This window comes from Podarcis filfolensis (genome assembly GCF_964270895.1).
Source record: "Podarcis filfolensis genome assembly, chromosome: 3".
NCBI lineage: Eukaryota > Metazoa > Chordata > Lepidosauria > Squamata > Lacertidae > Podarcis > Podarcis filfolensis.
Genome location: NC_139606.1, coordinates 72,403,158 through 72,429,140, shown reverse-complemented (window position 1 = coordinate 72,429,140; position 25,983 = coordinate 72,403,158). Strand labels below are relative to the sequence as shown.

The window sequence follows — 25,983 nt, the reverse complement described above, 5'->3', positions numbered from 1 at the left end:
CAGCAGATTCCAGAATTACAGTCCTTGGGCAGTTTTACCGGCAGCGATGGTGGAGGCAGCACCCTGTTTGCTTAATCTGGTGCACAAACACTTTGAGGACTGGGTTGCTCAGGTAACTAACCTGTCGCTCAGGTGAACAATATGTTGGTTTGGAACAAAAGCCTTTATACAAATGCCTAATGTTGATTTAAGTGTTCGGCTAGTCCGACCTAATTAGATGTGGCAATATTGTGTTCTTTGCAATGTATAATTTTGTTTACCTTCTTTTCTTTCGCAGTACTTCCCTCACAGTAATGCGATATGGCAACCTGCTTGCACCTTTACAAGAAGAGTACACTTCCTCCACTTCTGGATAGGTACCTCCCAGTTAATTCTAGGAATCAGGTAATCTTTTAAAAGGTGCCATTGGCCTTGAATGCTTTCAGTGTAGTCATTTTATGTGAACTCTGGAATAAGTTTGTGTCCTTCCTCTCCTCTTTTTAAGAAATTCCCATGATATAACTGGGATGTGTTTGTCACATGCTCAACTGATGTTCCTCTTCTCCATTACAAATTTTAATTGTTTTTCAGCCCAAATTCACTATGTACAGAAGTTACAAGGCAAACAAGGAAAAACAAAAGCACTACTGAAATGATTTCTCTGATTGGTGGCTTGCTGTAAATAGATACAAATTGAAAACAGATAAGACAGGCCAGGCTGAGGAGAATCCCAGTTACACAAAAAGGGAATGCTCTCATATCCTCCATCAAGATCTAGGTCTAGGATAGCTTACGGTTGCCTTTGGACTTGTTGACCATTGAGGCATATTCCCTTTCCTTCCGGTAGTGATAAAGCGGGATATCAAATCCAAACTCCTCCTCCTCCTCCTCTTCTTCTTCTTCTTCTTCTTCTTCTTCTTCTTTGCATGACTCTGTATCAAAGAGGACTAATTTATGCATAATTTGGGGAGCTTTGGTCATAGCGAACGTGGCATGATGCCAAAAAAAGTTGGGCCACCTTGATCTAGTCTGATTACGAGTTCTGGAGACCACGAAAGCATGCACCCTATTTTGTGATATTTTTGGTTGGTCTGATAAAGGTATTGCCCTAACATGGATTTTGGAGCAGGGGGGAGAATTAATTTATAGCAGCGCTGATAACTCTCCTAATGACCCTGTATTAATGAATTACCTTTATTACCATGAAGGTACACGATGCTATTTCAGTGTCTGGGGTGTTGTCAAAGGCACAGATCTGTATGTAAAAGCTTTTTTTAAAAAAAAAAAGTCCTTTTCTACTCTAAAACATCACTTTTAGAGCCAGAAACACCTTCAAAGCAAGAGGCAAAAAGGATCTGTTACAAGCGCAAAAAGGATGAAAGTGGCATACATCATACATAATATTGCCATAGTAACGAGGCGATAAATATAGCCATTCATTGCAAAGTGTGGAGGAAGGATGCAAACAGGCCCTATTTATTAACACTGAAGTTAAATCTAGTTGAGGCACCCCTCCTGAGTATTGCAGAAGCAGTGGTGACTTGTAAATCCAGTACACCCAGGTTTAAAAAGTGCATCCTTACATGATCATTGATAGCTGGAGTAGCCCAGTAGACTGGCAGGTCTTTATCTTCCCCACTCACTATGGACAACTTTGGCAGGTGGGCAGGACCACCTGCATGTCAATCATCTGGCATCATAATGTCATCAGATGATTGACACCTTTCAGAACTTCAGAGGAAATTACTATAGAGCAACCTCCTTTGAAGACTGACTCCTGGTGTACCTGGCTCCCTTTAGCTGAGAGCTAATGGTCGGTTAGAGGCAACCCCTTTGAAATGGTCTTTGGAGCTTAATTTGGCCAACAGACTGGAAGCTCACCATGTCTGAGCTTGGGACAGGGGCAGGGGGGAAATCAGACATATAAATTACAAATAAGCCCCTTGTTACAGCTTCAAGTTCAAGTGGGTGCTTTTTCTGAAAAGTGGAAGAATGCTGGAATAAGGATATAATCATATGGCACACATCTCTGATCCCAGTAGGGTGATGTTATCTTAGGCGCCTGCTCAGAAATGCACCCCATTCACTGGAACAGAGATATTCAAATAGTTGTGAAATGTGCTGGTAAGGGATGATATTTTTCTCTTTTAAGGCACAGTGTCCCGGTTTTGCCTTGAAAAGAGCTGGAAGTTAAAGAGTCGCACGTACAATCCCTAGAACGAATCAAAACAAAACAAAAAAATTTTTTCCTTCCAGTAGCACCTTAAAGACCAACTAAGTTAGTTCTTAAAGACCAACTAAGTTAGTTCTTGGTATGAGCTTTCGTGTGCATGCACATACCAAGAACTAACTTAGTTGGTCTTTAAGGTGCTACTGGAAGGAAATTTTTTTTTTGTTTTGTTTTGACTATGGCAGACCAACACGGCTACCTATCTGTAACTAGAACGAATCAGTCATTCCTCTAATCTGTCTATGGTGTCTCTTGGGGCCCAATCACATAACTAGATCCATAACTAGTTCTCCTATATTAAAAACAGTTAAAAGCAGCTGGACACTGTGGAGTAGAGCCCTTTCCACTGCACTGTTTTCCTAAATCAAATCCCTCAACCCCACTTTTATTTGCCCTGCTGTGGAAGAAACACATGTACCGCTTAAACGTTTACCTTTTCCTCTACACGAAAATAGCAGCTTTTGGAATTAAGCCGTAGATTTGTGACATGGCTGAAAGGCCACAGCTGGTACGTTGACTTTTGTGTCAGAGTCTGTCAGCACTTAATCCTGCCCATCCGTAGAAGTCATAGAATTGTAGAGTTGGAAGGGGCCAGAAGCGTCATCTAGTGCAACCCCCTGCAATGTAGGAATCTTTTGCCCAACACGGGGATGGAACCCACAATCCTGAGATTAAGAGTCTCATGTTCTACAGTGCTATTGGCGTGACACCATTGAATAAACCGCAACTACTGAATTCTGTATTGGCCTAAATATATGATACAGAGATGCTGTGTATAGTGTGATGGGGTGAGATGATGAAGCATATGATTCTATTTTAGCTGGGAGCATGAAAAATACTTTTTGAGTTGCAGCAGCTACAGCTTGTCTTTTAGAGTCAGGCTCCTTGACTGCAGAACATCCCTGGGTTTGGCTTATCAATGTGTTCCCTTCATTTTTCTCCTCTCAGTCCAATGTATAGTGGTACCTCGGGTTACATACGCTTCAGGTTACAAACGCTTCAGGTTACAGACTCTGCTAACCCAGAAATAGTGCTTCAGGTTAAGAACTTTGCTTCAGGATGAGAACAGAAATCGTGCTCCGGCGGTGTGGCGGCAGCAGGAGGCCCCATTAGCTAAAGTGGTGCTTCAGGTTAAGAACAGTTTCAGGTTAAGAATGGACCTCCGGAACGAATTAAGTACTTAACCCGAGGTACTACTGTACTGAACTGCAGACCTTTCATAACTACAACTCAGTTTTTCTACCGTTGTGGGAAGGTTGAACTTCCTGGCTACTTAAAAATTTCCTCCACCCCCCTTTCGATTTTGTTGCCTCTGCAGGGCTGCTCCATCCCTCTGGCCCCTTTTGTAAACTCTGAGGCTTTACACAAGTAGACCTTTCTGGGAATGGCCAGGATTATGCATGTTTGCTGTGTGTCCTTGGTAGCAAAGAATGACACACAATGTGAGGAGAGTTCCTGCCAATCTGAGCAATGTGCTTATTAAGCAGTATGTTGGTTCTCATCCAGAGACAAAGGTTCCTTCTATAAACAGAGAGGGGAAATCATTTTAAGAACTTTTTAAGTTTGGAAAGATGTCTTATATACAAGTTACTCTTTACAAGTAATTTTGTTTTGCTTATGTCCTTTGAACTTCATTTCTTATTTCTCATTGTGTTCACTCATATTGTTTTCTGACTTATTTGCAATGCATTATTCAGGAGAATGAATATGCTCAAGTTTCTGATACTGACAAGAAATTTTTGCCGTACACGTGCTTTCTTAAAAAAGAAAAAGGAATTGATTTTCTTATTTAAATGTGTTACCCCAAATTCTTAAGTCATATGTTCCTCTTTCATTTATTTTATCTGGGAGCCAGTAGGTGTAAATGATGCTCTTATTCCATTTTTTTAAAATGCAGTGTTGATCATATATTTTAGAGAAAGTTCATTTCTGCTCCTCTTTAAAGAAAGCTCAGTTTTGCCAGGGTAACACACACCACCAGATTCAGATTTGGCACGCAACTAAAAAAAAAAATTCCTCAGAACACTGAATTTGTAGACAAGTTTGGTCAACTTCTGTCTACCTCAGATATGCACTTGAAACATGACATAGGCTATTAAAGATGTAGCTTCACCCATTCTGCATTGCAGGTGACCACAGTTAATCCTGCACAGCACCACGTAGGGGTGATTTAGGGTCATGTATGTGATGTGCAATGGGACGCAGGTGGCGCTGTGGTCTAAACCACAGAGCCTAGGGCATGCCGATCAGAAGGTCGGTGGTTCGAATCCCCACGACGGGGTGAGCTCCCGTTGCTCTGTCCCAGCTCCTGCCAACCTAGCAGTTCGAAAGCACACCCAAAAGTGCAAGTAGATAAATAGGTACCGCTACGGCGGGAAGGTAAACGGTGTTTCCATGTGCTGCTCTGGTTTCGCCAGAAGCGGCTTAGTCATGCTGGCCACATGACCCGGAAAAACTGTCTGTGGACAAACGCCGGCTCCCTCGGCCAGTAAAGCGAGATGAGCGCTGCAACCCCAGAGTCGTTCGCTACTGGACTTAACTGTCAGGGGTCCTTTACCTTTATGTGATGTGCAGATTCCAGGAGAACACCAGGTTTATTTATCCTCAAAGCCAGTGGCATTTCTCACACTTATTTACTGAATTTAGCTTGTAACAGTTAATTTGTGCTTTGCTAACAAATGCATTTTATATCCTTTTTAAATGGCATCTAAGTACTTAATTAGTGGTTGGGTTTTCTTGGAGTTGGATTTCCGATCCTGCGCCTTTTGACGGTATTCTGTTTCAGACCGTTTAAAAACACAGACCAGTGGAACTGAATAGGTTTGCCACCTTTTCCTTTGCCTTCAACATCTGCATGGCCAGCAGAAATTCAATTGTTGTGGCTTCTCCTGGTGCGGAGATGGAGTAATGGGAAACTCCAGTAGGACCCTTGTCACTGAATGCAGCTTTGCAAAAAATATCTTGAACCCTTTCTTGTGTGTGTAGGTCACCTCAGCATAAGGCAGCACATAAGTAGTGACCTGTGGCAGCTCTGCTGGTCCATTTTTAGAGTTTTGGTGTACATCAACTTTATGGAGTTGTAAAAAACAACACCACAGTGTTTTCCAAACAGAAAGTGCATCCCCAAGTCGATAGTTTCAGGCCTGCATAATCCAGTGCTATCTACTTCTTGCATGGTTTCAAAATGTTATGTCCAGCATGCTATTCTCAAGTGGCCAACCAGAACCCCACAGGCAGGATCTGAGCACAGCAGCCCTCTCTCTCCCTGTGGTTTCCAGCAACTCGTATGCAGAAGCATATTGCCTCAGGCTAAACTGCAACAAGCAAATATAAAAGGCTTGTAAAAACCAGTAAGTAAACTTACTTAGTCCTCTAGTTACAGTCCTGGCACAAAGGAGGGCTATTAGAGCATGCTTTCCTCTCGCTGGACTGTAATGCTGAATTTCTATTGTTTAAGATTCACCCCACAAGCATCCTGGAGACCCACACAGCCTCCCTTACATATAAGAGAGACCTTAAGCAATGTTTTTATTTTTTAAAATCTGAGTTGCACTTGAAAATATGCTTGCAATGTCTTATGGGGTGGGAGGAAATTTTAGTTACCTTTCAGATGTACATAACATGCTTGTATCATCTGATGCCATGCAAGAGAATGTGAATATGGTGTTAGGGTGAGAGGCAAATTTAAAAGCAATTGCTCGATTTCAATTTTTGTGTACTTTGTTTTTGTCTAGAATGGTCCAAACCTGCAAACGATAGAAACAGACGATAAAAGGAGGCCAAGAAACAACAAACATGTTTTAAGTGATGAAGATAAAGATGAGCTCATCCAGCGGTCACTGCAAGAAAAGGTAACAGTCCACCATGATAAATGATGTGTTTGATGATTTCTCTACTTGTGAAGGTGCAGCTTAAAATGTGTCCAGAGAAGCTGTTACTACAGGTAGCCCATTTTCTGTATCTTGAATGTGGGATGGAGCCAGTTTCTAAGCTCTGTTTGCTAGCTAGGCATGGACCCCTACGTCATGGCTAATGGGGAAGGACAGAGACTTTTCTACTGTTCTGTGTTGTTATGTCAAACAGGAGCATTTGACTAATATGCAGCCAGCCCATTCAGTATGCAGGTTCTTCAGATGTGGGTAGAACACTTCAGTCATGCTGAGAGATCCTAGTCATATGGGAGGAGCTTGTATTGATTCAGTTTATACTATGCCATTGTTGCCCTTCCAATTTTCTTTTGCAAGAAACTAAAAAAGAATATAATTTTTATTTGTTGTTGAGTCTTTAAATTGGGTGGGTGAAGAGGGGAACCTGGTGTCTTCCATACCTTGTTGAACTAAAACCATAGCTGTCCCTTTTTTTAAGGGAACTTCCCTTATTCCGAATAGGATTCCTCGCAAGAAAAGGGAAAAGTTGACAGCTATGACTAAAACTCCCAGGATCCACTCCCAAGCTAGTGGCTAGAAATTATGTGGTGAGTGGCCCTAGCTAAACTGGCATTATTGTTTGAACAACAAAACAAAAAACAACCAAAACCCCTGAAGAAGTGTAGAATCCTAAATAGTTGTAATGAAAAGTGTCCTTCTGGACATTCTCCAAGCCCCTGAGCCGCAAGCAGTTCCTGTTAAGCCCTGCTGAGTGAGTGTTTAAATGACCCAACCAAGCAGACAGAGTAAATTGCATACTCCCTCTCACACCTCCTGAAGAAGCAGCCCTTTCAGTGCTCATTCCATGTGACAGAGACATGTGATCAGACCCTGTTCATGTTGGGTCATTTTACATGTTCTCCCAGAAGTGTTGAGCTGGTCAAAAATTGGCAGCTCCCACACTCCTGGAAAAACAATCAAAGAGGGGCATGTAAAAGTAAAAAATGCAGTTTTCCCAAGAACTCACCAAATTGTTTTCAAATCATTAAAATCAATGCCTGCCTGTCAATTGGAGTAAAACTTTTGAACTTCTCAGTTGCTCACTGCATTAAAGAGAAATTAAGTGAGAGATTTCTGCTTACCAGATTTCTGCGTCTTAATGCTCAGTGGTCCAAAAACTGCTGGAAGGTGAGACAAGTATGCTTTCTGAATAGTTGGGTAGAACTATTTTGCTAATCCCTCGATAAGGGTTATGCAGACCAAAGGAAGTTGATTCAGGGAAGAGATCTGGGATACTCTGCAGAAATACCTTCTTGTGTTGAATTGCTAAATGATTTCATGGTTGTTTGTTCATTCATACATTCAATTCATAACCCATCCTTCCACCAAGGAACTCGGGGTGGAGTAAATGGTTCTCCCTTTCCCCATTTTATTCTCAAGCACAACTGTAAAGCTGAGAGACCATGAGTGGCCCAACACCACCTAGTGAACTACAGAAACCTGCTGTTATAGGAACTGTGGTGTCTTCCAGAATCATTCAGAAAAAGTATGATTTTATCTCACAAATAGGCAAAGGAATAAAGCTACACATTGAATGAAATTTGGACTTTTGCATTTAAGCACTCAATAGCACCATCTGTTGGAGGCTCACCATAAATACCTAGCATTTATTATTTCCACTAAGAAGTACAAAGTTGTACTTCTTACAACAGAAGTGCTGTTTCAATGGTTAAGGTTGGAATTTAGGGTTGTTAATGTAATATAGAGGCTTTAATTTATTGACGCAATGAAAAGACGATACATCAAAAGAAAAAAGAAGAAATGTTTACAAAACACCTTTAAAAACAATGACTCTGACATTGTGCAGTATTGAAGGAATGTCAGTTTTAAGGAGAAGTACATATGCCAGTAATAAATCTTAGCCTGTGTTTCTTTTGCAACAAGCATTCTGTCATCTAGACTTGTATGGAGCAACAAGAGTTATAATAGCAATTTATCACAAGAAAAATGGTGCGACTATTGAAAGGGGTTTTAAAGAAGCCACATGGCTTCTAGTACAAATGCTGTGATGTTTCACAGAATATCCTCTTTGACATGGAACTACACTTTGGTGGGTGTAAGGTTGCATGGCGCAAGAAAAAATATGTATTTGGGAATGCATGGATTAAGGGCAGCATAAAGAGGCTTTATTGCCATATACTAGAGTAAAGGTGTCACATTGATGTAAAACGTATTTACTCATCCCGATTAAAGTGCAATAGAAAGGTATGACAGTAGGTGGCAGTGAAGAATTGCACTAGAGGAGCGCCCTGTTTGGAGGGGGGAATAATACTTTCTTAGCAGTAGCAGGTTATAGCTTGAGTGCTTGCAAAATGTGATACCTTCCAAGCTGAAGCACTTTCTAGAGGGAAATGACCTGGATCACGCACAGAACTGGTTTGTTGCAGTCTAAATTGATTGCACGAAAAGTGCTTTGGTTAGCTGCTGTACCACCCTGGGAATTCTGTATAAAGGATTTCAAAGCACCTCGTTTGGCAATGCAGAAAACTGCCAAGTGGATCTACTCTTGCAAATTCCCTATTATGATTTTCCTGCAAATTAAACATCTCTTTGGCTTTTTCCATGAGAATCTAAAAATATAATGCTGAAAATCTCTTTCATTTCAGCGGTATCTTGAAACCTATGAGAACATGTATAAGCTGAAAAATTTATTGAGTAAACGCTACAGGACGTTGTTGAATGAGAAGGTTAGAAAGCAACGAATTCAGATCGAGATGTCTGATCTCAGAGGCCAACAACTTCTTAAACACAAAATGAAAAAGGTAGGAGATTATATTCTGTAGAAGGAAAAGGAGAAGTTGCCTGGTTGACATTTGCCCAATTGAGAATTTGCATTGACTTTGAGGTCTTATAAATCATGGCCACAGAGAGGAGAAAGCTTTTAGAGCCCCCCCCCATGTGTTTTGTTGATTTTGTGCAGAGTTGTACAATAAAGTCAACATTTCCTTTTAGCGTTGTCTAAGCTTTTCATGAACGTTCTGTCAGGTCCTGTGCAAAAACGTTTTTGCATGCAGTTCTAGTAAACACTGCAAGCTAGCCTATCAACAGAAAGATTCTTGCTTTGGCCTTTACAAAATGGCAGAATCTGTATGTTTCATCGTTAAACTACTTCGCTGAAATACTCCTTTTTTTGATGCACTAAGGCAGCAGTCAGCAAACTTTTTCAGCAGTCTACTGTCCCTCAGACCTTGTGGGGGGCAGGACTATATTTTGAAATAAATAAATAAATAACAAATTCCTATGCCTCACAAATAACCCAGAGATGCATTTTAAATAAAAGCATACATTCTACTCATGTAAAACATGCTGATTCTCGGACCGTCCGCTGGCTGGATTTAGAAGGCCCCTGGGCCTTACTTTGCCTTTCTAGGCACTAAGGTGTCTTAGATAACTGCAGAAATTGGGCAACCATACGCATGCATGGATGTCAGATGGTATGTGCCAAGGCAGGGCTGGGGGTGGAATCAAATAACAAGTCAAGAGCATATCCTACTTGAGAGCTTCCCACAAATTTCACAAACCTTCTGGTGCACACAGGGTCTTAAATGTAGCTCATTGGAGCCCATTGTTCACAGTGCAGAGTCGAAATACCCATCCCTCCATGCACATGGGAGAAATTGACTGGGGACCCTAAAATCTGCTGAAGATTTTACTTCTTTTTGATCTTGAAAGCCTTTGCTGTGCCAGCAGTCCTCATTTTAGCCTCGTGAATTTATTAGACAAGCTAGAAGGTGGCGCTGTGGGTTAAACCACAGAGCCTAGGACTTGCCGATCAGAAGGTCGGTGGTTTGAATCCCCGCGATGGGGTGAGCTCCCGTTGCTCGGTCCCAGCTCCTGCCAACCTAGCAGTTCGAAAGCACATCAAAGTGCAAGTAGATAAATAGGTACCGCTCCAGTGGGAAGGTAAGCGGCATTTCCGTGCACTGCTCTGGTTCGCCAGAAGCAGCTTAGTCATGCTGGCCACATGACCCGGAAGCTGTACGCCAGCTCCCTTGGCCAATAAAGCAAGATGAGCGCCGCAACCCCAGAGTCGGCCACGCCTGGACCTAATGGTCAGGGGTCCCTTTACCCTTTACCTTTAGTTCCTTCCAAACTTTGTCTGTTCTATGGTGCCCTGTATTTGAAAGAAAGAATATTGTTGTTTCTCTCTCAGGCAAGAAGGAAGCAGGCTATCAGCAGTTACTGCAACTGCTTTTGAAATGCTTTAATATGCAACCAAACTGAATGTTTGGCTACCATGCAGCAAACCAGCAGGCCCAGCTCAACACCCATTAACTCTACTGGCATGACCAGTGGTCAGGAATTATGGCAGTTGTAGTCTAGGAGAGCAACAGGTTCCCCATCTTTGCTATATAGTGCTTCTAGTTTGGTCCCTTAGTGAACTTGCAAAAACTTGCAAAAACTTGCAAAAAAAAAGGGGGGCGGACTGGAATCATGCTAACTCAGAGTTTTGTAAACTGCTCTGCTTTGTTTATTCTTCTGTCTGTGCTGACCCACTGGCTTCCTTGGTCTGGTGTGCAGAGTACACAGGAATCATGTGGTCTTTGGAGTACCAGGTGGCGTAAAGGTAGCATGATTGGAATGGTACCTCCAGGACCTGCCAGAAGGAGGATGCTGTGCTGATAAGCCAAAAAAAATTGAAATCCCAGTGTTTAATGTTCAAAGGAGGACATGGATTCTGGGAACATAAAGACCAAGCACAAGAACCCGCCATGCAGTTCTTCTATTGAAACTTAACCCTTTTGCCACATATTCACATACAGTACAGTTGTATTATTTTTAGCACCATTAATAATAATAATTATTATTAATTTAATTATTATTAATTAATAATTTCATCTATGAATCACTTCCCATGAGTGTAACATAGATAAACAGTTACAAATATAAAAACAGTGAAAACAATTGCACATATAAAAACAATTATAAACAAAAAGTTTATAATTTTATAATATAAAGTTCATAATCAGTTTAAAATAACAAAAGCACATACATGCCTAATATAAATTCACATCCAAAACAGATTGGTTATACACATGTAGGCTCTGTTCAGACCTCTAAATTGCGGGTGGAGATCATGTGGACCTGCAGAAGTTGCTCAACTCCAACTCCCATCATCCCTGACCCTTGGCTATGTTGGCAAGGATAGATTGGAGTTTTAGTCCAGCAACACCTGCAGTTTCCCAAGTTCCGCATTCCTGCTCTAAAGAAATTCATGTAGGGTAGAGATGGAGTTTGTTGCTGTGATCCCACTGCCACCTTCCCCGTAGGCACCCTGTGCAGCTTGAATGTCTGGGGGAAAGGTTTATGTTGCAAAATGAGCTGGTACTTGAATACGTATGGATTACTTACAGAAGGCCAAACATAGAATATGTACTTATTGTTTTCACACTATAGTCACAAGCAAAGAACTTGTACTTTCTGACGCACAACTCAGAGAGGCATTTGTGGAGGAGTTGTGTGTGTTTCTGCTAGCACCAAGCAGTGCAAATAGAACTGTACAAATAGCTTGTGCATCATGTTGCAGACATGGCAGCACCCCACAAGATAGTAATTCATATGCTTGTTTTATTTGAGATGCTTGCACATTTTTTTATCGTGTTCTAAGGCAAATTGCTGCATTTCTAAAGACTCCTCTGCCATTTACAGGATTGAGCTTCAAACCCCCCCCCCCAAACATATATCTAATATGACATTCAGGTCATTAAGAATAAATGCCAATTTTTAAATGATGGTGTTTTCTGGTATGTTCAAGGTTTTTAAAGCATTTTATTTATTTTTAAATAAGTTGTTCATTGTGAAGCCTGAGAATCCAAAAATAAAACAAATGAAACTGGTAAACTGAAAACACATTGACTAGTTTGGAAGGAATTAAGCACACAGAGAGAAATTGCTTTTTCTGGTTTACCTTTGTATAATATAAGATGTAAATAGTGTCATTTAATGGCTGCAATCTTAGATGGACTTCCTTGGTGTTGAGAGTGCCTATTAAGTATAAATTCAAAATTAATTTCTTCAGCAATACACATTTGGACCTTCCATATACATTGCGGGACTTTGATTTTACTTTTAAAAAAGAAAATAACGATATTGCATTTTAAAAGGCTAAAAAGACACTTTCTTCTATTTCTGTTTTCTACTGCCGAGTCGATACATTTCTATTTTTGTGACATCATAAATGGTTATAAAATTAACTTTAGAAAAAAACTGTTCCTGTCTGTGCACATTTCTGAAATATTTAAGAATTGAAGCAGGTCAAGCAGAATTGTTCATCAGGTTTTCACCAAGTATTTAAACAGCCATCACAAACATAGTTGCATGTTTAAAAAATGAGAATTATTATTCACACCAACTATGCACAGTTTTTGTCCAATTAATCATAATAACACAGGGAAGAAATACATTATATATTCTAAAATAATCTGGAACTGCTATGTTGAAAAGGCAAGTCAGTTTTAAGAGGCTAGTTTAGTTACTAAGCAGACCTGTATAAAAATAAAGAGTTGCTTCTTTCATTTGACTCCTCATATGACTCTGAAGAGCAGAGCCTGAGTTTTTTACTGCAAGGTGGGAGGAAGACGCCTTCTGTCTTGAGAAGGCTAATATATCAGGCTGTCTCTACAAACCGATGTTAAAACAGAGACTGTAGGCTTATTAGCATCCTATTAATATGTGCATAAAATGTAGTATGTGTCTCAGCCCAAATACACAGATTGGGAAATCAAAGAGAAATCCTTCACACCTTTTGCTGGCTTCATCCTGAACTTTTATTTATCTTAAAACAACTTCCTTAAGAGAATTTCCTCTTCTAAAGGAAACACTTATCCATATTTAACAGGCAAATTCTGAGTTGAACTATCTTTATAGTTGTGTGATTACCAAGAGACCAGAAACTCCTTTAATTGTTATTTTTAATGTTGACATGAATGGAATAGTCATTTTGAATGACAGTTTGGACTTTGCTTTCATCTGAAAGGAGAATAATAATTTTAATTACAACTTCAGTAATTGCCCTTAAAAAAAGTTTGTCTTTCTTCTGAAAACATCAGAAATAAAGTATATACCATTTCTGAACAAGACTTCTCTTTAAGAAATAAAACTTCAATAAATTAAGGCAGTGAGAGAAAAAGTCCTGCTGGAGGCAGGGATTAGCCAACAGAAAAGAACCGTTCTAATTTAATTTGAATCTGTTTATGACACAATGGGTTGTAGCAAACAAATTTCTGCTCAATGTAGACAAACTGAATAGATCTATGTTGGACATGCCCAGAAGCCCTAATCTCAGTATGACTAACTTTGGATACAACCCATTAGTATGTTGTGTCAAGCTTTGCAAATTTCCTTTTGTTTTGAAATTGCCTAGTATTACTATTTATAGTAAACGGTGACAACCAGAACACTTACTTCATACAACTGCATTTTGTACAGATTTCACTCAGTGCATTTTTTTATATAGATAAGTTCATGTTAAGAGTGTTAAAGTAAACTTTGCAATAACACTGACCCCTGCAGTGGGGGAACAAAAAGCACCATATTTCTACAAACATGTATTGTGTTTTTGTGTGTGGAACTTGAGATGAGGCTAACGCTTCAAAACAGTATCCATCTCTGTGTTGAATTTTCCCTTCTCCCATGGGCGGGGGCAGGGGGGCAGCTGTCCCACCCCAGTCAAGTACATCAGTAAAAATACAGTCGTACCTTGGATCCCCAATGCCTTGCGACTCAAATGTTTTGACTCCTGAATGCCGCAAACCCTGAAATGAGTGTTCCGGTTTGCAAACCTTCTTTGGACGCCAAATGTCAGACGCGGCTTCGATTGAGTGCAGGAAGCTCCTGCAGCCTTGGTTTTTGAATGTTTTCAAAAGTCGAATGGACTTCCGGAATGGATTCTGTTCGAGAACCAAGGTATGGCTGTACAGTGGTACCTCGGGTTACATACGCTTCAGGTTACAGACTCCGCTAACCCAGAAATAGTGCTTCAGGTTAAGAACTTTGCTTCAGGATGAGAACAGAAATCGTGTTCTGGCGGCGCGGCGGCAGCAGGAGGCCTTATTAGCTAAAGTGGTGCTTCAGGTTAAGAACAGTTTCAGGTTAAGAACGGACCTCCAGAACGAATTAAGTACTTAACCTGAGGTACCACTGTATTTAACTAACTGAGGTTCTGCCTCCCTAACTTGAAGGCTGCCCCCCCATAAATCCTAGCTACACCCATGCCTTGCAAACATCTGGGCACCTTTACACATGCCGAGACACCTTCTTCCTATGCTTTTCCCAACCCTACCAAAGGCAGCCAATGAGATGTGCATGAGGGAGAATAAACACCGGATGATAGAATAGTATGGGAGAGTTAGCCAGGAAATGGGAATCTGTGAACGAAAATACAATTCAGGAGTGGTATACCGCCCTATACCTGTAGATCTCAGGGTGGTTCACAAGGGGTACGGTCCATTGCTCTGGCAGAGAAAGTAACTCAACAGATCATTAGGGGTTCCAGAAACCTCAACTGTATGTGGATGACTTTTACAGTGCTCTCACATTTTCCAGTCCGCCAGAACTATCTAAAAATCTGTACTTGAGAAAATATTTGGGAAATGCAATACAGGTCCCACACAACACATTTGGGACTTCAATGCAGATTGTGGTTGAATGGGCAGCTTTGGTGGGTTGTGCAGTTTTAGTTTGTTACATCGATAGTGCCGGATGAAACGAGACAGTGTACTTCCAGGGTAGGGGGGATGTACTAATAGCTCCATTGCAGGTAGCGAGGAAGCAGCAGAGTTCAGCATCAAGATAATCTTGGGACTCTGGGAAAAGTGCTTTTATTGCACCATCTTCCATCCAGTGCTCTAGATGTCAGGTACCTACGAAGGCACAGGTGAGCTAGGTAGGCCTCTCCCCTGTGGACTGATTACACTTGCTGCTTCCACATAAGATGGAGCAGCATTTCCAAAGGAAGGGAATTCTTACAGCCATCCATAAAAACTGCCCTTGTGAGACACAGGGCCTTGTAGTGGTGGCATCTCCCCCGAGTGAAATTTGGATGGTTTCCTTGTAATGTATTTATTTCAGTAGAGTTTTACAGTGTAATTCTGCTGTGTGGGGTTTTTTTTGAAAATAACTTTTGTTGGCTAGTTTGTATTGTTTTAACAGCATGATTGTTGTGTATTGTATTTTTCACTGGTGTAAACTGCTCTATAATAGTGATGGGGAACTTGCGGCCCACCAGATTTTTCTGGACTGCAACTCCCATCGTCCTTGACCAATGGTCATGCTGTCTGGTACTGATGGAGTCCCAGAACATTTGGAAGTCCACAGGTTCTTCACCTCTGCTATATAAGCAGAAGAGCGCCATATAAACATATTTTTTATTATTAGTAATAGACAAGCGGTGATACAGCCCTTCCCTGACACTTGATATTTCATTCAGAATTATAGGTTTGTGGTTCAAGTGCTCCACCACCTGCCTGCTTAGGCCCAAATGTACTTCTGCTGTCTCATATTTTAAAATATTAATGCAAATGTTCAGTTGTCCACACCCCCAACCTAATTCAGTATTTCTTTCTTTTACATTTTTAGCTCATTTTACAATGTATATAAAACCAAGAGAACAATTATAACAACAAGCAAAAAAGACGTAAAGCAAAACTATAGTATAGGCACATAGAATGAGTAGTTGCATATGAGTTAAAATAACAAACTCCAAGTAAAGACTATCAGTCTTATCAGCTCATGTATCGTTCCAGATTTGCCAAGCTGGTGACAAGGGTTGTCTTGAAAATACTTGGTATTTTTGTGGTATGTCAAATGCCAAATCATATAAAGTGTCTGGAGGTTCCAGTCCTTGTCAAAATCTCAAATTATGTGTGATTTTCTCCATTACAGCTATATTCCATTTTCTCCATTACAGCTATATATATCTCTTCCTGGCTGGACTGTTATTTCTTTTTGAATGCTGTATATCACAGAGACAGATATACAATCGCCTACAGCAAAGTGTGGACCTTGCAGAATTTTTCAAATAAAACAGAAGGGCTAGCATACAGGCAGCAAAGTTAACAGCATCCTCAAGGCAACAATCAATTTACTATGCTTACTTTGAAATGATACCACTCTATTGTAACAAGAAAGGTAGCACAGCATTGCAACAGATGCGGGAGGTTGCAAAATGGATGAATTGTAATTCTTTGGGGATAAACACAGCCGCTCTACTCATTAGGCATGTTAGCTGTATGTTCTGAGGCTCAATGAGCCAACCAAGGGGGCTCAAAAACACTCTGCAAAACTGCATATTCTACCTCTCAATACTTTTTCCAAATCTTTATTTTGTTGTTCCTCCTTGCTGGAAGAGTTCGGCAATAAAACAGAGCTAGGCTATGATGAAATGACAAGGAAATACAGGCAAATGCTCTTCTCCCTACCATTTGAATTTCAGTAACTTTATTGGTACTATAAAGTTTTAAAGTGCGGAGAAAGTTAGAACAATCAAGTGGTAGTAAAAGGCTGCCCCCCCTTGCCACCCCATAAAGGCTTGCTTTAGCTTTCATAATCCATTTACAGGTCCAGTGCATGAATCAGTTTCTTCGCTTTTTCACAGGGGCCTGCTTCAAAAGGAACTGCTCTTAAGTTTATATTTTTCTCCAGTGTTACCAAATTAATGCCTAAATTTTGATTCACTCACATTTAAGTGCCGGTTCACTTTTTTCCATTTATAAATAATTAGCACAACAGCAAAAGTCCTATACAAAAATGATGTTATAATGAGAAGAGTTAAAACAATTTAACAATCAACCGTTAGCAGCCTACCTTTGATCAGTAGATGACGAGCTTGTTAAAATAGTACCTTCCAAAATAGCCTATAGTTGCTAGGAGACAAAACAAGGGATCAGGAACTCTCCAGTTTGATTCTTCGCTCTGCCATGTACCCACTAGATTGCATTAAGCAGGCCAGACTTTCTCAGTCACCGCCACTTGTCTGCAATATGATCTCAGCCCCTCTTTAAACTTCCATGATTGTTGTCAATGTTAAAACAAGATACGTGTGTGTGAAATGCTACATAAATACTAAGTAGGTGAGATTATTGGTTTGTTTTTATTATATGTTTGTTTGTTTTTTATCTTGCCTTTTTATGTTGTGAACCACTCTGAACGGTCGGTATACACATTTAATAAACAAATTAACTCTGCATGGTAGTCTGGTATTATCCTTATTTTCGCAGTTGTGGATGGGGACGAGGCTGAGAATATAGGGATATTCTAAGGCTAATCAGTGACTTTGTGGACGTGGGGCTGTAACTCACTGAGAGCTTGCATGCAAATGGTTCTAGGCTCGGTGCCTGAAATTGCTCATTAAAAGGATCAGGGAAGAGGTGATGGGAAAGGTGTTGTAGATGCTTTGCTTTCAGAACAGATAACACTGGGCTTGATGGGCCAATGGTCCAACTCAGTGGCCTGGTTCAGATGTAACAGAAAATGGTCGTTTCCTCCTTCTTGGCTGAGTCATGGCAAGTTTCAGGCTCACTTGTTTCCTCTCACTTCCTTTTTTGTGCACCGAAAACATTTCCAAGTGAACATGTTTAGGACTGAGCTGTATGCTACTTATGCCTTCTGCTGAATTTTGATCCTTCCATTCTGCTAAGGTGTTGCCTTTTTGAGAGTATTTTCAATAAAGAAGAGGCTTGAAGGGTTGTTGTTTTTTTAAAAAAAGCAAACATTTTCTTAACAAATATTGCTTTAAATCTACATAACTGTTGTACACGGAAGAAAATGGAGAAGACAAAGGAGGTTCTTGCCTCTGCTTAATTTCTTCTTGCCTCCAAAGTATTTTCCTTTGGGCAGACAGTCATTGTGCCTTCTAATGACACAAACTTGAAGGGAAGTAGAAAAAAAGACTACAAACAGGTTTTATAAGCCTATCAATGGGAATATGTGGCTACAAATTGCTGAGTAAATGGAACAGCCTGCTTCCTAAGCCTGAGTCTGTGAGTCTTATGTCAAAGCATTTGGGGTGGGGCAAAAACACCAGGGGGTGTTAGGGATACCTGCTGAGCCCTAATTGGTGCCCACTGTTGTTAATGGCTTCCTGTGGCTGGATGTTTACTTGTCATTTGTTTTGAGCTTTGTTTCCCAGCTACTAGGGAAAAAATACTGACCAAATTTTTTTTTATCTTCTTTTGAAAAAGTGTATCTCCAGTCCCAGAGTGCCCGTCTGCAGTTTGTCTCATGATACAAAATACCTGGAGTCCATGCCACACTCAAAAAGTTACCTGGTAAGGTACAGGTCTCAGCTTGCTCTTTTTATTGTAAGTGGATGGTTTTAGACTGTGTTATAAGGACTAGAAAGTATCCCAAGAAAGATTGCTATCTTTTTCTTTGGAATACCCAAGTGTTCTTTTTTACGGGATGTTGGTTCTGTATCTGTCACTGCCAGCCACATACGGTAGAAGCGACTAATGTGAAAGTGAAGTACCCTACAGATCTGGACTTCAAGCAGCCAGAAGCCAGAAACGAGTTTCTGGAAGTCGCCTTGGTTACTTAGTTAGTTTATTATAATCACACATCCAAAAGCATCCCAAAGCAATTCACGTATCGAGAGGTTTCCAAAAGCAATTTACAATAGTGAAATGTGAAGTGCCTAAACATATTATATAAAACATTACAGCCATAATGTACGAAAAGCGTTCATCCACAGAAAAAGTAATCTAAAACACAACACAATATATCTGCTTGCTCAACACAAGATGAACACCAGTATCACTGAGCACTGAAAGCAATTAAATCCTTTCTGAAATTCATGGGCATTACAGACTTCTGTGTATCCAGACAGCAAGCACAATATAGCTTAACATTGATTTTAACTTTCCCAGGCCTCTAACCAGAAGAAGGACCACAACTTGCAACTGTTTCCCATTGTTAATATCTGTTCAAGTCTCCCTACTACCCCACAATTGTTTGTTAGCACTAGGAAAATTATAAACTTGAAATTTAAAAATTGGCTACACAGCTGTTAGCAGATATCTGCTTTAAGTTACAGCATCAACTAAGGAGTAAACAGTGGGTAAGACTTTGACTTTTATGCAGATCTTCTTGATGATCTGCTGCCCTTATGGAGATTTGTTTTGTTTTGTTTTGTTTGAACTACAAATTGATCTTAAACAGTTACTCACATCTCTTTGTGAAAATGCAATTTATCTTCAGGAACTAGCTCTTAATCTACATATCTTAAAGTACTTTCTCAAATGCAGATTTTCACTTTTGGATACATAATAGGAATACATGTCATAACCATGGAGAAAAATGACTTTCAGTTCTAAAGTAGTGTATGCACTGATACTTATATATATTTTTACATATTATCATTACGTGCAATTTTCTCTAATGGTTTGTTTCCCTGTATGCTATGTTCCGTTACTGAGTTGTTTAATTTGATTGTAGGTATATGGCAACTTTAACAGATTCCTTGCCAATTCCAAGAAAGTAGTCCTGTTAGTCTGTAGCAAGAGACCTTTCATTCATTGTTGAAGGCCGCGTGGCCTTCAATTTGAATTAGCCTGACCCTCTATTCCCTTTTCCCTTTTCCTTTTCGATGAAGAAACCCTTCCTGGGACCCTACATTTTAATTCTTCCTTGGTCTCCTTGCTGGCCCTAGTAGGACCAACTTGGCCAGTTAGCCCTGGTGATCATTTGATGTCTACTGACTGGGGCTTTTGTTTTGTTTTGTTTTTTTCCAAAATGACCCCTGAATTTTTGAATTGTATTGATATTGATGCTGCATTTTATGTTGTATTTTATGCTGTTTTATGCAGTTTTAAAGTCGCATCTTAATCAATGTTTTATATTTGCTGTCAGCCGCCGTGAGCGCGGTTTTTAAACCAGAAAGGGCGGTGTATAATTTTATTATTATTGTTGTTGTTGTTGTTGTTTAACTCATTTGCTTCCAACTCACTCAGTAAAGGTAGCTGAAGAGATGTAAAATATATTCACCTTCTGCAGAAAGAAAAAGAAATTTACACTCATGAGAGCAGATGAAGAAAATAAATCCAATTGTCTGTTTTAAAGGGGGAAACGAGTAAAGCTAGTCTGACTGATTATATTGATTTTTAAATTTGTAAATAAAAGTTTCTTTGAACAGATGCAGTTAAAAAAGGATTACATATTGTAACTTCTTTGACTGGAGTTTGTTTTAATATACCAAGGCAAACTATAAGCTGTATGCCCAAAACCAATATTTTAAATCAATTTGTATTTGCTTTCACTTAGAAGCCACTTCTGTATTTAGCACACAACATAAAATGCAAATCCTGTTAAATTGACAGGGATCAGATATATCCTGCTAATGTGATGGCCCTTAATCTGCAGGCAGGTAGGCAGCCACAATGGGACCAGGACACTCTTGTGCCCCTGCTTTTTAGCTAATGGATATGCCATAAACTGCAAAGAAGACTAGAGGGAAACACACAATTCAGCAATATGCTTCTGGTTTCGTTACAAACCTTGCAAAATCCAATCTAACCGGCAGTTTCTGTCCACCATAAATAGCATATCCAAAAGTATCACAGTTCCCACGATTCAGTATCTGGTTAATTTGAGATGTGATACTTGATAAAATAAACCATGTTAGATTTGGTTTTGGTGCTTGTCCATATGCCTCTCTTATTCTTATTCTTTCTCATTCTCTCCTAAGATTATAGGATTGCAGAATGAATTAACTAAACTTGGAATCTTAAAGAACCAACAAGACAATGAAAACTTTTGGAAACTCATCCAGGCAGGCATTCATGGTTCAAAGCTCAAAGAAAAGCTTCCAGATATAAAGGCAAAAAGCTGAGTATCTTTATAATGTTTTCGTTTTAGAACAGCTAAAAATATCTCATCCAAATAGGTAACAGTGTAGATTTAATGAACTTGGTGGGAAGCAGATTCATTCAGATCAGAGTAGTACCCTCAAGTACACACTTGTATTGAACAACTGCTTTCCCTGATGATGACGTTTTCCTCTGGCAGTCCCCCCCTCCATCAATTTTGTTATCCCAGCTAGGGGTTTTTTGGGGGGTGTGTGTTATTTTTGAGATTGTACAACCAAAAACAGCAGAGTCTAAAAACCCACCTGAGAGGGAGCTCCAGGAGGAAAATTGCAGGCAGGAGAAAAGTGGCCTCCTATCTGCCTGCTCTACCCTAGAAACTGCCCCCTCTAGATTCAACTTTGCAGTGAAGCCCACTCACATCATAAAGAGCTCATAACGGATAAAAAAGGCAAGCCGAGAGGAAGGCAGTGAGAGCAGCGGGCTCTGAGTGGAACAATGTCGAAATCAAAAGAACCTGTGTCTTCAAGCTCATCTGCCAGTGATTCGGACAGTGAAGTTGACAAAAAGGTGAAAATGAAAAAACAAGCAGTGCCTGAAAAGCCTGTGAAGAAACAGAAGAATGGTGAAAGCTCCAAAGGTGCTGCCTCCTCCAAGCAAAGTAGCAACAGAGATGAGAATATGTTTCAGATTGGTAAAATGAGATATGTCAGTGTTCGTGATTTTAAAGGTAAAGTCCTAATTGATATTAGAGAATACTGGATGTATCAAGAAGGTGAAATGAAACCTGGCAGAAAAGGTATCTCTCTAAATCCAGAATGGTGGAGCCAGTTGAAGGAACAGATTACTGATATTAATGAAGCAGTAAGAAAGCTGTAAAGATGAGCCATGCAGAAACTCTACTGTTATAGGTTTAAGTAGTCTTTTTACATGGTGGCATTCATTTTCTAAACTATTTGTTTTCCAAGCTATTGTATATTTGGTTTGCAAAACAATTTGCAAGATGATCACTTTTTTAATGTACATTAAAAGTGTATTCTGGGTGAAGCTGAAAAAAAAATAATAAAGAGCTCCTAACCCACCTACTCTCAGAAGCCAGAAACATCATAGCCAGACACTGGAGAGACCTGTCAGGTATCAAATGGACCAATGGTATCAAATAGTATAGAAACAGCCTTACTAGAAAAACTAACCGATAAACTGAAACTGACACAGGGACAAATAGAGGAAGACGCCTTCACCCCAGTATGGCTCCCCTTTATCACATACACAGCCCAACAAGACAACAACAAGAACTCACCAACAGCATACAAATCAATATGGCTAACCTGATCCAAAAACACCCACCCACCCCACTCACACCTGAAAACAAGACCACCACAGCCAACCACAAATGAATAACCACACCCTAGGCCAACCCCAACCTCTCTCACCACCAAAGGAATACAAGCGAATAGTAAAGAGAACCCACACAACCGACGCTGACACAAAACCCCACACATGCACTGAGTAGAATAGAAACATTGCCACCTGACCCCACCCCCACTCACCATGCCCCCTCCACCTCTTTCCCCTTTTCTTCCTAATGTAGTACTAATGTCTCAACAAATGAAACTGATCTGTAGAAAATGCAACTTGAAAAGAGAGACATTGCACATACTTTTGTAAACCAAGAAATCTTTAATAAAAATGTGTTTAAAACAAAACAAAAACAAAACTTTGGAGTGAAGAAGCAAGAGCAATAGGCGTCTGGAAATACAAATTTGCTAGTAATATGTAATACTTAATTGAGTTATTAATCACAAAGAGTCAACAACAAATGACAAAAAACAATTGACTTAAATACTTTGTGCTTTTAATCGACAGTGTTAGCTACAAAGTCTTTGCCTCTGTCAACTTCAGCAAGAACCAGTCCAGTCCAGCCTGTTGATGGCTTTAAAAACAGTAGCAGCCTGAAAAAAGTAAGCAAATACGTGTTTCTGTTTATAACCTTGGATTTCTAAGCACTCTACTTTATGAGGCTTCTAATTATAGTCAGCAGTCTTAACTCAGCTTGATGGGTGGGTGGGAGATTTCTCTGATAAGATGCTTCATGTGATGCTTAAATAGGCTTTAACTTTTCTACATATCTAAATGAAGCTACATTTTATAGTCCTGTAAAATCTCTGGCTTCCTGAACTGTGTTGATATCAGGTTGTGTCCTGTTGCTTTCAGTAAGTCTACTTTAAGAAGGATTCAACCTATAATTCACAAGTGACTCCCTCCAGGCTAGAAGATTTCCCTAAAACGACCATAAGAATTATTTACTCCTTTGATTCAATATTCTACATTTTTATAGGTAGATAACTCAACAATTGCTTTCATGGGGTAGGGAGCACAATTGTACACAAAACACCTTTTGTGCAGGGCGCTCTGCTCAGTATTTAACTTCTTAAACTAGTAGTGGTGGGACAACCAGCTTGGAAGCATCTTCCCATCCCTAGATGCCTGTGTGTTTTAGGGAACACCTGTCTACACAACGTCTGGTGCCCTCTCTTGTTCATTACCTGGCATCAACAAGAGGTTCCGTGGCTAAGTCCTGCTTGAACCTTGATTCAGATTAAACCCTTGCTTTCCCTTTTTCCTCTGTGAGACTGGAACTGTTCTGCAATGGGTACCGTGGCACAGAGTTTCCTGTCTGAGGTGAGGAAACAGGAAGTATTTGCTGTGGTCAGGATGCAAAGGGGCAGGTGGTGTGCTAATGCCATTTGCTTCTACCATGGCGCTCAAGAGGGTTGCTTAGTTTCCTTTTCTGATCACAGAGCTTTGCCCTGCACAAGAATCTGCTCCTTCAAGAATCTCTGGTTTTTAGGAGTGGTTTGTCAGGTGTTAGGTAGAGCTATAGTCAAAAGTGGAGTGCGGTGACTGGGAGCTCTGAAACTATATTTCATCTTTGGAATCTCTCAGCACAACCATTTGGATTCTGGCTGATCTCTTCAACATAAATGGGAGATTTTGAAGAGTCTGGTGATAAAATATAGGTGTTTTTTAATATGCTCAACATCTGAAAAGCTCTCTGGCTCATTTAAACTGAGTTCAGCTAATACTATATAGTGGTACCTCTGGTTATGAACTTAATTCATTCCGGAGGTCCGTTCTTAACCTGAAACCGTTCTTAACCTGAGGTACCACTTTAGCTAATGGGGCCTCCTGCTGCTGCCATACGATTTCTGTTCTCATCCTGAGGTAAAGTTCTGAACCCAAGGTACTACTTCTGGGTTAGCGGAGTCTGTAACCGGAAGTGTTTGTAACCCAAGGTACCACTGTACACATGTTTCTATATTCTATATTATTGTATTATGTTTGCCACTTGTAGATAACAAGACCCAGCGACTTGTCTCACATTGTGAAATGTTTCAGAACTGAGTAACACCAGATGGGTCACTATTTTGGTACATGTGAAGATGTCTTGTGTGAAACATGTGCAGAATCTGTGGCCCAAGTCACATCTTGGAGTTTCTGAGCTCATGGGTCAGCAGACAGAGATACCACAGTCCAGAACTTAGCTTTCTTTAAATAACATGTACTTAGGAGTTCTTAGGAGAGAGGGTGAGCAGTGAAGAAAGTGTTAAAAGAAGAATGAATGATCCAAAGTTGCCTTAGACCCTTTAACCATCTCCCCTTGCCCTTCTCCATTTAACTGTATACTGTTCACCAGCTGTGCCCTGAAAAAAGGATGCAAGGGTGGCTGAGCTCTTCACACTTCTGTGTAATGATCACATCATGCTTCCAGTCCGCTGTACCAAGCAGTGTGCTTTGGGCAAGTTGTCAGGTTCCTGGATCTGGCTAAAGGGTTAATTTGCAACTTGAATTGTTTACTCTAGTATTTATTGCATTCTCTGAATTCTAACAAAAGGGGAGACATGATTTTGCAGTCTGACATGCCATTTATCATTATGAGCTTTGAGGTATCTAATAAAGTTTCTAAACTTTCTGGATAACTTTTTACATTTTAGATGGCAGTTACCATGCTGAAGTGAAAAGGAATATGTCAATATTACATGTTATGCCTCAGTAGGAACTTGCAGATTCACCTCAGTCTGTTCTTGGTGGGTGCTTAGAGAACATGAGACTCTCGATGCCCCCTGAAAGGTGACCAAGGAGCCACGCTCTGGTGTAAGATTGAAGATTGACAGCATGTTAAAGAAAGCCAAACAGAATAAAGGTGGTAGAACATTAGCATATAATGATCATGTCCTGAAAAAAAGTCATAATCATAAGATACTTTCTGAGAAGAGCACAATTTTCAAGGTCACCACAAACTGGCATGCTTGATACCATTTCTGACACCAAAGTTGTATATAGAACATGGCCTTAGAGGAGCTTGGAGACAGTCATGTAGCTCATCAAAGGGGCACAATAAACAGGTTGCAATTAGAGGGAGCAGATCCTGTATCTCACTCCAGCTGCTGGAGTTGGTAGCATTACCTCTTTATCCACCCCAACCCTGAATGCAGCTTCTGGGTTATACATTCCATTATTCACCCTCCTCCTCCTCAGGACTGTTAAGTTTTGGAATTTGGAGGGGCATTAGGGTAGATTTGGAAAAGCAGCACTTACCTCCTTTCCTTCTCCCCCTGGGGCCTCAGGGATGGATATATAGTTGGGGAGTGAAAAAGGAGTGAATTGGCAAAGCACTCTCCATTTCCCACCCTTGACAGGCGCTAAGCTGGTAACATAAGAATTCTTGTAGTGAATTGGTTCACATAGCCCAGCATTTTGCTTCTGAAAAGTGGGCCATTGGATACCTTTGAAAGCCCACAATCAGAGCATGAAGGTGATACTGGAGACAGACAGATGATTGCCCCCAGCCCCAGGTGCCGGGAGGTGTATACACTCGGAATATGAAGGTTTCTTTTTAACCATCATTCCCTCTATTTCTGCTGTTCAGGTTGTAGGTGTTATTGCTGATGTAGCAAAAGAGCACCACTCAACAAGGAGATACTGGCCGGCTTGGGGAGGCCTCGAAAGCTTGCTGAAGTACAAAAATATTGAGACGGGAAACTAAGGG

At 40.4% G+C, this 25,983-nt stretch overlaps 2 protein-coding genes across 9 annotated transcripts in view; both read left to right on the top strand.

The window, feature by feature from the left end:
- Nucleotides 1-25,983, top strand: part of LOC310759063 (uncharacterized protein) — a 48,335-nt gene that overhangs the window by 4,248 nt on the left and 18,104 nt on the right. For 6 of the 8 annotated variants that reach the window (XM_083605877.1, XM_083605882.1, XM_083605880.1 and 3 more), the window contains exons 2-7: nt 278-384; nt 5,944-6,060; nt 8,742-8,897; nt 18,315-18,401; nt 20,816-20,954; nt 22,800-22,894. In XM_083605877.1, the coding sequence (XP_083462003.1) occupies nt 301-384; nt 5,944-6,060; nt 8,742-8,897; nt 18,315-18,401; nt 20,816-20,954; nt 22,800-22,894 (678 nt within the window). In that variant the 5' untranslated portion in view covers nt 278-300. Of the gene's footprint in view, nt 1-92; nt 113-277; nt 385-5,943; nt 6,061-8,741; nt 8,898-18,314; nt 18,402-20,815; nt 20,955-22,799; nt 22,895-25,983 lie in introns of those variants that run through there. The other 2 variants (XM_083605878.1, XM_083605883.1) reach the window with 2 other exon arrangements.
- LOC310759079 (activated RNA polymerase II transcriptional coactivator p15-like) lies at nt 21,239-22,276 on the top strand. Its single transcript, XM_083605937.1, has one exon. It carries the CDS (start codon nt 21,432-21,434, stop codon nt 21,810-21,812), a length of 381 nt encoding a protein of 126 aa, XP_083462063.1. The 5' UTR covers nt 21,239-21,431; the 3' UTR covers nt 21,813-22,276.